The following is a 12,848-nucleotide window of genomic DNA, read 5'->3' on the forward strand; positions in this document are numbered from 1 at the left end:
AATGCAAAGATGAAAAATCCTGTAGTCTAGCAATCGGGGTTTCATCTTGTTTGACATAGGAAATTGTTAGACAATCGGTTTTTTTATTGTTTTCTGTGTTTTTTAGGTGGAGATTGTGCCAACTTGCTGAAGAATATGGGCCCCCTGCCTGTAGAAATGTCAAGAATGTACTTTGCTGAGACAGTCCTGGCACTTGAGTACCTTCACAACTATGGCATTGTGCACCGAGATCTTAAACCTGACAAGTGAGAAACTGTCTCACTGTTGCTAAATTAACACTATTCTATCATTGTGTACATCAAAAACCAAGATTCCCTTCCTTTTTTTTTTTCTTTCATCAAATCAGAATTTGGAATAACGACTTGTATGTGCTTCATGTTTTTTCGTTTCTCTTTTTCCACCTTCCAGTTTGTTGATCACATCCATGGGTCACATTAAGTTAACCGACTTTGGACTGTCTAAAATCGGCTTGATGAACATGACCACCAACCTGTATGAGGGTCACATAGAAAAAGACACGAGGGAATTTGTCGACAAACAGGTAAAGCAGATTCTGATGGAAGACAAACCAACAGCTTAACAAGGAATGACAGAACTGGTCTTTGTTTGTCTGCACATGCAGGTGTGCGGCACTCCCGAGTACATCGCTCCAGAGGTGATCCTCAGACAGGGCTACGGAAAGCCGGTGGACTGGTGGGCGATGGGGATCATCCTGTACGAGTTCCTGGTTGGCTGCGTTCCGTTTTTTGGAGACACACCTGAAGAACTTTTTGGGCAGGTCGTCAGCGGTGAGTGTTGATGTGAAAATGTATTCAGCACCCATTCATTCATGCATTTTCTTCTTGCTGTAACGTAATTGTCCGGTTGGTAATTACATTCATGTCAGAACCTATTAGCAAACCGCTGTTGTGCTCACAGAACTGGTGGCAATAAGTCTGGGTTCACCTTCAAACACAGGGTTTGTACTGGTGCTTGAAACCCTTGAAAAGTCTCAGATTTCAATCACATATTTTCAAGGTTCAGAAAGTGCCTGATTTCTGTATTAAGTCCTTGAAAGTACTTGATATTCAGACTGCACAATTTTGTAATAAAGTGCAATCTAACGTTTGATTAAAAACCTAAATTTGGAAACAGTTATTTACATTTGAAACCAGATATTTTCATGGGAAAAATGTCTGAACCCTGCAGCCGAAATGGTTGATTTCTTTTTATTGTAACTACTCACATTGAAGTCAATCAAATTTGCATCAATGCAGATGATCCAAACATTGTTTTTGTTGTTGTTTTTTTAGAAAAATGTTAAAAATCATTTAATCAGTTGGTTAAATGTGTTGTGTTTATTTCATTCTCAGATGAAATTATTTGGCCAGAGGGAGACGATGCCTTACCTGCTGATGCTCAGGACCTAATCACCCGCCTACTTTGGCAGAGCCCTTTAGAACGACTGGGAACAGGTAGAGTTAATTAAAAAAACAGCCTAATGAGTTGATTAAAACTCACTTAGACTGTAATTCATTTGAAAAAGTATTTATAGAGAGTCGTAGGAGCCCTGAACTTGAACTATTGTTTGATTGAAGCTTGAAACTGAGTACCTTGTGGATGCAGGTGGCGCCTCAGAAGTCAAACAGCATCCTTTCTTTGTGGGTTTGGACTGGAATGGACTCCTCAGACAAAAAGCAGAGTTCATTCCTCAGCTGGAAGCAGAAGATGACACCAGCTACTTTGACAGTAAGCTCCAGTTAAGAACCTGTGCTGCAAAGCACAACATAGCAGTGGACAGGGCTGTTTTCCTAACCTTGCTCCCAGAAGATTTCAGACCGTTGGCATCTAAACACCCACACAGATACACACTGCCCAGTCCTGCATTGGTTTCTTCTTTTCGTTAACCTGCAAATGCACCAGAGAGCCACACAGTAGTTTAAAGCTAAGCATGTTTTACGTCTTAATATGTGAAACTTGTCAATAACATACAAGGTTTTTGTCCTCATCTGAAACATACCCAGCTAGTCAGTTACAGTAAAAGTTGTTGTCTTTTTGTTGTTTGTTTTTTGAACATTTGACCTTAGCCATGAGGTAAAAAGCCACACAAGTGCTGAAAAACAAAAGTAACAGCTCCTTTTTCAGCCTTCTACTATACTTAATAATCAGATTAGTGAACATTTTAATTTGAAATTTGAAGATGAAACCGTCAGCTTTTTGAAATGTGTTTACAAAGAAGTACGAGTCCAAATAATTAGTTCTATATATTGTGTTTTGTATTTAGACTCCACCATGCTCTTTGTGTGCAGTTCATGCTCCTGTAGCTCTTAGCTTCTTCTCTTTTTGTGTGAAGCTCGTTCTGATCGCTACCATCATTTGGCGTCTGATGAAGATGAAGAAACTAATGATGAGGAGTCATCTTTGGAAATCAGGCAGTTTTCCTCCTGGTCTCATCGTTTCAGTAAGGTAAAAACTGCTATGTCCAACATCAAAAACAAACAGTTGAAAAGGTTGTCCTTTGTTTCAAAAAATACACCTTGGATTCAAAATAGTAAGGTTGGTGTTACTGTTGACTGTACAGTAATTCCTGATCCCCCCTACCCTCTCTGGGCTATTTCTCTCTCAAGGTTTACAGCAGCACAGAACATCTGGCAACACCATCCAACCTGAGCTTCTCTTCAGACCGCAGCCACAGCGAAGAGAAGGAGGACCGTGGCGATGCCGGGGGGCTGAGTCTGTCCCTGAGCCCAGCAGACGGCTGTTTGGATAACAGGCACTCTGCACGCATGGCCAGGTGAGCGGTTGTAAACATTTGTTTTCTGATTCCTTTTTTTTTTTTTTTTTTTTTTTTTAGGGCTTCTAAGCAGATATTTGAGGAAACAGATGATAAACGTTGGAGTTCTTGTGTGTGTTGACTTGATAGCTTGATCTTCTACCAGAAGATATTTCCAATAAATCCACTGTTTGGCTTTTTGCAGCCTTCGCCCTCGGGCGTCCTCCAGTTCCTCACAGTCTGAAAGGAGCGCGAGTCCCTTGGTGATGAGCAGCACCCACAGCCTGGAGACAATGCCCCGCTTCGCCCTCTCCACCGATGATGAAGGTACACCCTGACCTTACACATTTTCAGGCAAATGTGGCCCAGATTTGTGCCACTTGCATACGTGGTACTAAATCAGATATGTATCCAATTGTTTTCAAAGCTTTTGCGTCATTGATGTGAGACATGCATCTTAATTCTGCACCAAAAGAAGCTCGATGTGGTAAATCCAGACATAAACGAGGCCTGAAAATTATAATTATGAAAAAATTCTGTCCGTGAAGCGCATCACATCACAATCCCACCACTTGCGGTTCTTCTCTTAAGAAGTTCCAGTTAATGTTCCACTAAAGCCTGTTGCTATTGGTTATTTGTTTTTATTAGTTTCCTTTGTGCTTTTGTGATCTTGTGGTGATAATATTGGCTCCAATGCTCAGCAACTTGAAATTAATCTTTAGATAGCGGCAATCCTTTTGTACTGCCATAAGCAGTTAGCTGCTGCGTGACTTCTACATTCTTCTTCTGCATATGTGGGTCACTTTGGGGTTGTAAACAGCACAGATGTAGTCGCTTTTACTAGTAGTATACAAGACCAATACTAAAAAAATGTGGATTTCAGCAAAAAAAAAAAAAAAAAATCACAATAAAGCATCAAGATCTGCTGAGAGAACGTAGCCTTAGTTGCATCGTAAACAGGGGAAATGTTATTTACCCTCTATGTTTGTCATCTGCAGCTGAAGTGGTGGTGTCAAACCTCCGGAGGATCCGGATTCGCAGCAACAGCACTGGAGCCAAACACTCGTCCCCCAAGGACCCAGCCGGCACCCGTCGCTTCGGCAACCAGCTGGAGACACCGGACAGACAGAGGCTTCCCTGCGGAGGAAAGGTTCCCAAGTCGGCGTCTGTCTCCGCCCTGTCCCTCATCATCACTGCAGGTGATCCAGCAGGCGTCCAGCAGAGCAAAGGATAATCTCAGCAGTTTCATTTTCTCAGATTTTAAACACAGTAAAGCAAACAACTGAGAAGCAGAGGAAGGGATCACCAAGCTGAGATTTAGAACTTGGAATAATAAAGTAGAGACTAATACCCTACTGTATTTTAATTTGTTTGTTTCAGACGACTCACCAAGCGGCCTCCAGCCCAGTCCCATTTCTCCACGTTCGCTGTCTTCCAACCCCTCGTCTCGTGACTCGTCGCCTAACAGAGACTTCTCCTTCAGCACCGCCAGCCTCAAGCCTCCGATTGTCATCCACACGTCGGGGAAGAAGTACGGCTTCACCCTGCAGGCCATCCGGGTCTACATGGGCGACAGTGACGTCTACACTGTCCATCACATGGTATCGGTGGGTTCTTCTGTTTTTGCTTGTTTTGGATGATGTCAACCTTAAAGAGGCGATTATGTAATGCTGAAATGAAACTCCTCTGCTGGTTGTTTAAACAGAGTGTGGAGGAGGGCAGCCCGGCTCACCAGGCAGGTCTCTGCACCGGAGACCTCATCACCCACGTGAACGGAGAGTCTGTGCAGGGCCTGGTCCACCCAGAGCTGATAGAGCTGCTGCTGAAGGTACATTCGCCTGTTGGGTCAATGTTCAGTTGACCTTTCGTTTTTTTTTTTTTTATTAAAAGTTGCTTTAATACCTGTATTTTTGTGAAACGTCCAGAGTGGCAACAAAGTGGCTCTGCAGACCATAGCCCTGGAGAACACATCAATCAAAGTGGGTCCAGCCAGGAAGACCAAACACAAAGGCAAGATGGCCCGACGCAGCAAGAAGAGCAGAAAAAGAGATAATTACGACAGGTAAAGAGCTGAGCTATCAGATGCAGCTCTGCAGCCCCTAGTCGTCATCATTTGTTTACTTTATCAGGCTTGTAAAGGACAGCAACGTCTCCACCTAGTGTTCGACTGATGGTAAAGTTTATCATCTGCAAACTGCAATGCATTTATTGAGGTTTTGTGTAATATACCAACACAAAGTAGATTTTTAATTTAAAAAATGTAAGACTCTGCGTCCTTCCATTTTAAAAGTATGTACATCTTTGTGTTGGCTTCTCACATAAAATCCAAAAACATAACACCCTGAAGTATTTATTGTAAGAAAATGTGAAATGGTTCCAAGAGTCTCTTTACTTACTGTATTTTCCACTGTATAAGTCATATTAGTCAAAAAAAGAAAAGTGTCGCAAAGAGGAAAAAAAGCATAAGGCACTGGAACATTTGAACTGTGAAAAAAACAAAAAACAAAATTGCGACTTATTGATAGACTGTATTCTCCAGACTTTAAGTGTTGAAAAATTGAAGAAAAGGCCAGTTGCAATCTTTGGGTGAATTACTTCCAGTCATATTTGCTCCTGTTCTGCTTTTTAGACGACGGACCATCCTAAAGAAGCTGTCCAAGCAGAGCACGGTGATGCACAGCAGCCGCAGCTTCTCCTCAGGTCTTCATCACTCCGTTTCCTCCAGTGAGAGCCTCCCAGGCTCCCCGACACACAGCTTGTCCCCTGGCCCCTCCACACCCTGCAGGAGCCCAGCACCAGATCATCAGGGCTGCGGTGAGGCAACCATACAGACGTCCTAAAGTTCTGGTGGATTTAGGCAGAGTTGGAGAGTAGCAAGTTACATGTACTTGAGTAACATTTTTTTTTTTAATTACTTTTAAGAGTATTTTTACTATTCTGTATTTTAACTTGTGTAATATTATTATGAGGTATGACTACTCTTACTTGAGTAAAATTTCTGCCCACTGTGTGTAACTTCTCTGGATGAAGCCAAACTTGTTTTAACCAAATATTCATCAGACACACACACCTGCAGTTTTTTGTTAGTTTCATAAGTTTTAGATTGAAATAAACCGATTTGGATAAATGTCTTTTTATTTGTGATTTTGTAAGATTTATTTTTATTTTGATCTTGAAAATGTCAAAATTTCAACCTAACTTTACATTTTGGTTTGTTCGATGTTATTTTCAAATATCAAATTATTTATGTTTTGATCAGTTACTCAATACTTGAGTAAACATTTTACCAAAATACACTTTTACTTGTAGTTGAGTAATTACTTGTACATCTACTTTTTACTTTTACTTGAGTGAAAATAAGCTAAAGTAGTTCTCTTACTTGAGTATGATTCTTGGGTACTCTACCCACCTCTGTATTTAGGGAGTTATTATTGGTGGTTTTTTCATAATATTTTCATATATTTTTTGTTTATTCTTTGATTATTGTCTTCTCCTTCATTTTTAGACAACTCTCCCCAGAGTACGTCTCCTTGCTCCAGTTCTCCCAGTTCTCCTGCTACACACATTCGGCCCAACTCTCTGCACGGTCTTGGCTCCAAGCTCAGCACGCAGCGCTTCACCAAGGTGGGCCGTCGGAAGTCCACCAGCAACATCCCACCCTCTCCTCTGGCCTGCAACTCTTCGTCGTCCTCCAACCAGCCTCTGTCCCCACAGCGCTCGCCGTCCCCTCTGCCGGGCTTTGCCAAAACTCTCCACACCTATCACGGTAAAACCTTATCGCCCCCCACCATCGTCCGGCACGTCGTCCGGCCCCGTAGTGCCGAGCCCCCTCGCTCCCCGTTACTCAAGCGGGTGCAGTCAGCGGAGAAACTGTCTGGCGTGTACCACGCCGATAAGAAGTCATACGCCCCCCGCAGGCACACGCTGGAGGTGCCGTTTTATTGCGAGGGTGACCTGCTGGGCGACTCTGAGGTAGAGGGGGCCTGTGGAAGCTTTTACATCGGCGCAGACCACAGCAGACTGGGAGCCTACGGGGGCGGTCAAAGGACGGAGCAGCTGGTCGTGATGCGCAAACTCAACCTGTCTGAGCGACGGGACTCCTTCAAAAAGCAGGAGGCGGTGCAGGAGGTGAGCTTCGACGAGCCCGAGGAGAAAAGCAGCAGCAGTAGCTGCTTGGCGACGGGAATCGCCACATCTTCAGGACTCCAAACAAGACCCCTGCAGCAGCAGAAGCACAGGATGACATGGACGTCAAGTCGGCCGCAGAGCAGAGAGGAAGTGGAGCTGGAAGTGCCAGTGGTCAGGAGGTTCACCCTGGTCCCTCAGATCGCTGTGCAGGGTTCAACAGAGAGCGAGGAGCAGGATGAGTGGGAGCCCTGCTCAGACGGAGAGGATGGAAATGAAGACCCTGAGGTGGAGATCGCGCCGTCCCAGCAACAACAATCGGAGCGTCCTGTGTCTGATCAGTCTCACTCAGCGGGAGACGCTTCCTCAGCTCATCAGGCCCAGAGCGCAGAGAGCAGTGAGGAAACCCGGCAAAAAGAAAACCCCAAAAAGTGACGCTTTATCGCTTTATGGGGAACTTTGAAGGAAGCCGAGCTGTTTCCGCTTAAACCCAAATGAACTAAACACACGGAAGAAGCTCCTACTTGAATTTTGTATGGGAAAAATTTGCAGACTTTCTGGTTGTATTTATTATGTTTGTAAGAAGAAGAGGGATGAGGAAAGGTTCTCATCGTCTGAACAGCCAAGGTTAAAGCTTTTTGTATCCATAAAATGTGCTTTTATGTTTCTTGAATGGATTTTTGTTTTCTAAAAATGTCTATTTTTTAATGAAATTGTGGTGGTATCAAGGTAATGCTGGATAATTGTAGGACCAAATGGAGTGATAAGTCTTTATAGAAATTAGGATTAGTTTTTTTCCCCCTCTGAGTGGATTTGAAAGGGCAGCTTTAGATTTACTGATGACTATTAGTCGTTTACTCACACTGCGAGATACGTGAATTATTCATAATTTCAGCCACAGAAGACAACATTCTTGGACTTTGTTGCTTGGCCTCTGCGTTTTGCGGCTTTACAGGCTTTTATTTTATTTTAAAATTGATTATTTGTATTTCTTGCAAAGCTCTGTTTTTTTTTTTTTTTCTTTCATTCACATTGAACCAATCAGAACAGAGCAGTGTCTCAAATCCCACTGAGACTCCCATCTGGGTGAAACTTTTAAGTGCAATCTGTTGCGAAGACTAAAAGATCCGAAGAGTTTGAATTGCCATGATATCAGTGCACCGTCCTCCCTAAGACATATCTCTGATGCTACAACCAACAACTCCGCATGACGCGTTTTTAAAGCAACTCTTCCCTTCTGGCATCCCGATCTTCAAATAGGACAATCATGAAGTTGTGGATATTGCGGCTTTTCCAAGCGCGACATTGCTTTGTGTCACGCTGTGACGTCTTGCTCCAACCTGCCGAGCGGCCAAACTGGAAGAGTTTTAAAGAAAACGGGATTGTTTTTTTTTTTTTGCTTATTTAAATCCTCGTTGTGTTTATCTTATGACATTTTTACCTGCTATCTCAATCAAAAAAAAAACCCACATTGTTTACTTGTTATCTTTCTTCTGTGTTGTGAGAGAGACCAAGCATCATTGACCTCTTCTACGTTCTTTATTGTGTAGTGGTGTTTACATCAGACGGGGAAAAGTGCACTATTTTGATGTACGTTTTGTAACTAAATGTGAAAGGCGGCTGGGAATCAGCAGAGAGACACGTTTCCAGTGAATCCAAGTCCTGGAGCTCTTTGAACTAAAGCTGTTCCGTGTCTTTGTTTTTGTACAAATATTGATGTATATTTTGATATTGAAGCTTTCGTGCATCTCCAAATGTGTTGGAAGCGGTATTAGTGTATGCACAGGGACATGACAAATTGAGGAAACAGGATTCAATTTGTTTGGTTACATTTGACATATTTTCTGTAGAGAGTTTTGGGGTTGTCCTATTTTTCTCTTGGTGGTTCTGGTTTGTACCGATTTGTTATCCGTTAATTGTTGATGAGTCAGTCAAGCCCCCTATTCCTCCCCCTTTAGGTCCTCAAACCTGATGAAAATCTTGCATATTGCTGTTGTTACTGAAGTGGAGTGATCACTTTATGGCTCAGTTTTTCCTGCAGTCTGACTGAATTGTTTACAACAAACAAACATGCGATGTACTGTATGAATACTTTATATCACATGGCTGTATTTGATGAGACTATCCTCTTTGATACCATGGAAGAAAAATACAGAAGTTGCATATCTGTTTTTCTATTGAAGTTATTTGTTCTTAGGGAGTAATTTGGTACTGAACTGTTTTTGTATGTTTACGTCCACATAAGCAGAAAGATCATCTTTTTTTTTATTTTTTTTTGTTTTTGCTGCCTCATTTTTGAGAATTCATATAAAAAGCACAGTGGAGTGGTGAAGGGAAATGTAGTTCAGACCACTAGATTTGTGCACCTACAGAAGCCAAGGAAGCACTAAACCCGATTTTGTCACGTGATGATTATCTCAGAGGGAAGGTAATGTTTTAATCTTACAAGACGGTGTAACAAAATGAGTTCATTCATTGAAGTTGTGAAATTTTAATTATTTTTAGTGAAGATCTCCATCACATGTTTTTATATGCATCATCACTGTGCTGATCTCCACCTACTGAAAGTTTAATGCAGCTGCCTTTAAGGCCACTGAAGATCAGCAGATGCAAAGTCGGCTGCTTTTTAAAAAGCTCTCAATGAACAAACCGGCAGGTTTAATAAGCTGTTGTACATGTGCACGTGTTCTCCTGTGGATTCCTCCGTTCAGTGCATGCTGCATGAGACAAGCACACAGCTGTAATACTTGACTGCATGGTATACCGGCGTTGCTGCCCTGTACTGTGTTTTCTTGTGCAAAGAATAAACTTTGTATTTCTCTTTGACACCTTTGTTTTCTTGCCTTTTGATTCGTTGAAACCAGGTTTTCAGTCAAACTCTGGATGATGTTACGATAGACTTCTGTTTATTGGGTATTTGTTTATCTATTGTAAGGTTCATGAAATAAAATTTGGCAATATAAGAAAGCGGATTCAAGAAATTAAAGCAAATGTTCTGTACTTGCAGATCTTTATGTTCACGAACGTGATGAAAGTGTAAAATTTGCTGAAGTGTGCTCGTAGTAAAGGAAATAATTAGGTTTCCACAGGTTTTTAGATTACTTTTAAAACTATATCGCTGTTACTGTATCAGTTCATTTTCGGTTCCAAAATAGGTCATTAGTTCAAAAGGGAATATAAACATTATAACTCGAGTAAATTATATACTCTGTATATGATCTTTAAGGAGCTGTAGATATGGATGGATGTGGGCAAGAAGGTTCTCCTGTAGTGGTCAGTATCAGAGCAAATCTGACAAAGCCTCTGACTAAAGACATAGTATTATGTCATCATGTAGAGAATACTCAGGGCTGTCTGTAATGTTTTTCATTTTATGAAAGAATCTCTTCTTCTACAACCATCTCACCTGCTCTTTGTACTTGTCCATCTCTTATTCCCAACAACTGTGTCATCTGAGTGCTTCTGCAGATGACAGGATTCTGATCTATGACAAAAGGTGAAGTAACACATACATTTTAAAATTACATCAAATTGTGAGTTATTAAGCGTAAAACAGGCACTCTTTATTTAAAAAGACCCTTTGATGACTCTAACAAGAAGTAAAACGTTGTATTGTACTTCTCTTTTAAATCCAGCAGTTTTCCCATATGGCCGGTGGGTGTCACTACTGTGCTGAGAAACTCTGTGAGACCACAGAAGAAGCTTCGTGTCCTTCACAACAACAGCTAGCATGGCTACTGCTACTAAAATTATCCAGAGGCTTCGAAATTTACTGGCTGGGGTAAGAAATAAAGCTATAGTCATAGAGCTAAAGTAAACTTTGATAATCTGGGACTTAATTTATTAAATGGTGTCCTGGTGATGATAAATCCGGACGGTTAGCCCAGCTAGGCAGCGGTTCTGTCAAGCTAATGTTAAACAGTTGTAAACTCTATGTAGATTTGATTGAAATGCAACGTTTGCACTAAACCTTCACTTTTGTTTATTTCCCAGCATGACCTGCAATCCAAGCTGCAGCTGCGTTACGAGGAGATAGCAAAGAGGTAATGTTTAATCCACCATGCTGTGAAATGTGGAGCTATTTTTTGCCCTCTAAAAACGCAACATTTAACTGAAAAGAAGACCTTAATTTTGACACCTGCAGCTACCATTGCATGGTAGATAGCCTGGAGGAAGCTGTCGTCCTCAAGGACCGGGTGTCCTGCACCTTCTACGTTAACACACCTGGATTGAATAATGAAAACATTACCACCTGGATTTTTAGGATACAAAGCAGTTATTTGATTCAGATGTGTTGGACCAGAGACACATCTAGAAGTAGCAGGAAACAAACATGTCTTGCCTGATAGGTTGTCACAGCCACATCCTCTTTTAGCATAGATTTAAGGGTTTGTATCCGTCTTTAAATTGTACCCAAATTTGTTTCTGGGTCCCAAAGTATGCGTTTGCCATTGTTTAAGGTTGGGATTTAATACAAGGAACATGCACAAACCTCAGATCTCGGTGTTTCCAAATTTGTAATTTGTTGTTACACTAACTACTTATATGTTAGTCAGTGAACATATAGCCATTATATGCAGAGAATTTGGAGTTACTTAACCTAAATTTCTGCACTCTTAAGACATAAATTGATAAAATGTAACGGTTTGAAAATATTACCATTTAGCATCTATTAGCTTCAGATTGCCACGTACAGTCAAGGTACAAATCACGCACACATCCTGCCAATCATGGTTTACCAATTGGGTCTTTACTAGATTGAAAAAAGAAATATCACTTTAAAATAATTTAAAGTGTACAAAAGCCCCGCCCACAGATTACACATTTATTTTCTGTAGATAAAGACAAATAATTTAAAGCCGATTTGAAGTTCCACGCAGATTCAGTGCAGTAAAATCTTTGAAGGCGGCGTTAATGATGTCTGTCCATGTTTTATAAGGACACAGCCACCACCGAAGCTGCCCGTAGGCCCGAGCCACAAGTTTGCCAACAACTATTATTACACCCGAGACGGCCGCAGAGAGTCGGTGCCCGCCACGGTCGTGATGTCTTCACAGAAGGCTCTTACTGCTGGGAGGTAAAATGAAATAGTCTGACTTTTTGAGCATGTTAAACTCCGCGAGTGTTAAAGTAAACCACCTACAGTTCTTTCTTTAAGACAATAGATCTGTTGCACTTTGCAAAGAGTTACTTTTCATGTGTCAATTTCTAATGTTTTCTTAACAATGTTTGATATGTTTTAGTGAGGTTGCTAAGACAACAAAGGCTCCCGTGACGCCTGGGACTGTTTATGAACCCCCACCACTGTCCACAGATCAGCCGTACCTCTGAGCAGCAACCTGAGCCTCCTGATTGCTTCTGCTGTTGTTGTGTCTTGTACAATAGAATAAATTGTGAATAAAATATGCTATTTGTTTCAAGTTTTTGTTTCTGATTTATTCATCACAACTATGTAAGAATTTGACATAATATAAATGCTTCAACTCAGACACAAGAATATATCCAGTTGAATTAGGAGGACAAGCTTTTTGTTATTAACTTGCGAGTCAAAAATCTTAACTGTCAACTTTGCCCTAAAAACAAAGTAAAGAGGGCAGACTGATATTGAAAGGTAACGTAAGAGCATGTGTTTGTGACTTTATGACATTTGTCAAAACGAGTGAATAAATTGATATCGGAAATCAAACATGGCTTTAGGCTGGAAATAGTTTTTAGCATCAGAGGACTGAGGTTTATCACAGATGGATAAGCTTTGGATAGTTGAGTAAAATAAACTGTTTTTTGTTTGTTTTCCTTTGTGTTTTTATTTGTTTTTGGTTGTTTTAGAATATGAGAAAAATATACACTATGAGAATTTCTTACAAAAATAAGTAAGAATATTATCTTATTTAGCGCCTAATTAAAAATGACCAAATATTAATCTAATGAAATCCTCTAAAACAGGGGTCCCCAAACTACGGCCCGCGGGCCG

General features: G+C 41.2%; 2 protein-coding genes across 4 annotated transcripts in view; both read left to right on the forward strand.

Annotated features, from left to right (window-relative positions):
• The window catches only part of mast3b (microtubule associated serine/threonine kinase 3b), a 34,771-nt gene extending 26,429 nt beyond the window's left edge, over positions 1-8,342 (forward strand). For 2 of the 3 annotated variants that reach the window (XM_015019462.1, XM_015019455.1), the window contains 14 exons: positions 107-245; positions 409-541; positions 623-788; positions 1,353-1,454; positions 1,606-1,728; positions 2,333-2,445; positions 2,607-2,773; positions 2,958-3,079; positions 3,751-3,951; positions 4,133-4,359; positions 4,458-4,580; positions 4,678-4,814; positions 5,382-5,566; positions 6,258-8,342. In XM_015019462.1, the coding sequence (XP_014874948.1) occupies positions 107-245; positions 409-541; positions 623-788; positions 1,353-1,454; positions 1,606-1,728; positions 2,333-2,445; positions 2,607-2,773; positions 2,958-3,079; positions 3,751-3,951; positions 4,133-4,359; positions 4,458-4,580; positions 4,678-4,814; positions 5,382-5,566; positions 6,258-7,312 (2,993 nt within the window). In that variant the 3' untranslated portion in view covers positions 7,313-8,342. The remainder of the gene's footprint in view (positions 1-106; positions 246-408; positions 542-622; positions 789-1,352; positions 1,455-1,605; positions 1,729-2,332; positions 2,446-2,606; positions 2,774-2,957; positions 3,080-3,750; positions 3,952-4,132; positions 4,360-4,457; positions 4,581-4,677; positions 4,815-5,381; positions 5,567-6,257) is intronic. The other variant, XM_015019469.1, reaches the window with a different exon arrangement.
• A 2,199-nt stretch (positions 8,343-10,541) lies between these two features.
• Positions 10,542-12,297, forward strand: ndufa7 (NADH:ubiquinone oxidoreductase subunit A7). Its single transcript, XM_015019483.1, has 4 exons — positions 10,542-10,658; positions 10,871-10,920; positions 11,817-11,954; positions 12,121-12,297. Exons 1-4 carry the CDS (start codon positions 10,608-10,610, stop codon positions 12,206-12,208), a joined length of 327 nt encoding a protein of 108 aa, XP_014874969.1. The 5' UTR covers positions 10,542-10,607; the 3' UTR covers positions 12,209-12,297.
• The last annotated feature ends 551 nt before the right edge of the window (positions 12,298-12,848 follow it).

This window comes from Poecilia latipinna, unplaced genomic scaffold, assembly GCF_001443285.1.
Source record: "Poecilia latipinna isolate Pla-1442-1.1 unplaced genomic scaffold, P_latipinna-1.0 Scaffold81, whole genome shotgun sequence".
Taxonomy (NCBI): Eukaryota; Metazoa; Chordata; class Actinopteri; order Cyprinodontiformes; family Poeciliidae; genus Poecilia; species Poecilia latipinna.

Excerpts from the sequence above, each read along its gene's own strand:
- ndufa7 (XM_015019483.1), top strand. The coding sequence starts at position 10,608 with ATGGCTACTGCTACTAAAATTATCCAGAGGCTTCGAAATTTACTGGCT. Across the intron at positions 10,921-11,816 it reads TACGAGGAGATAGCAAAGAG|GACACAGCCACCACCGAAGC; the intron begins GTAATGTTTAAT and ends ATGTTTTATAAG. Across the intron at positions 11,955-12,120 it reads AAGGCTCTTACTGCTGGGAG|TGAGGTTGCTAAGACAACAA; the intron begins GTAAAATGAAAT and ends GATATGTTTTAG.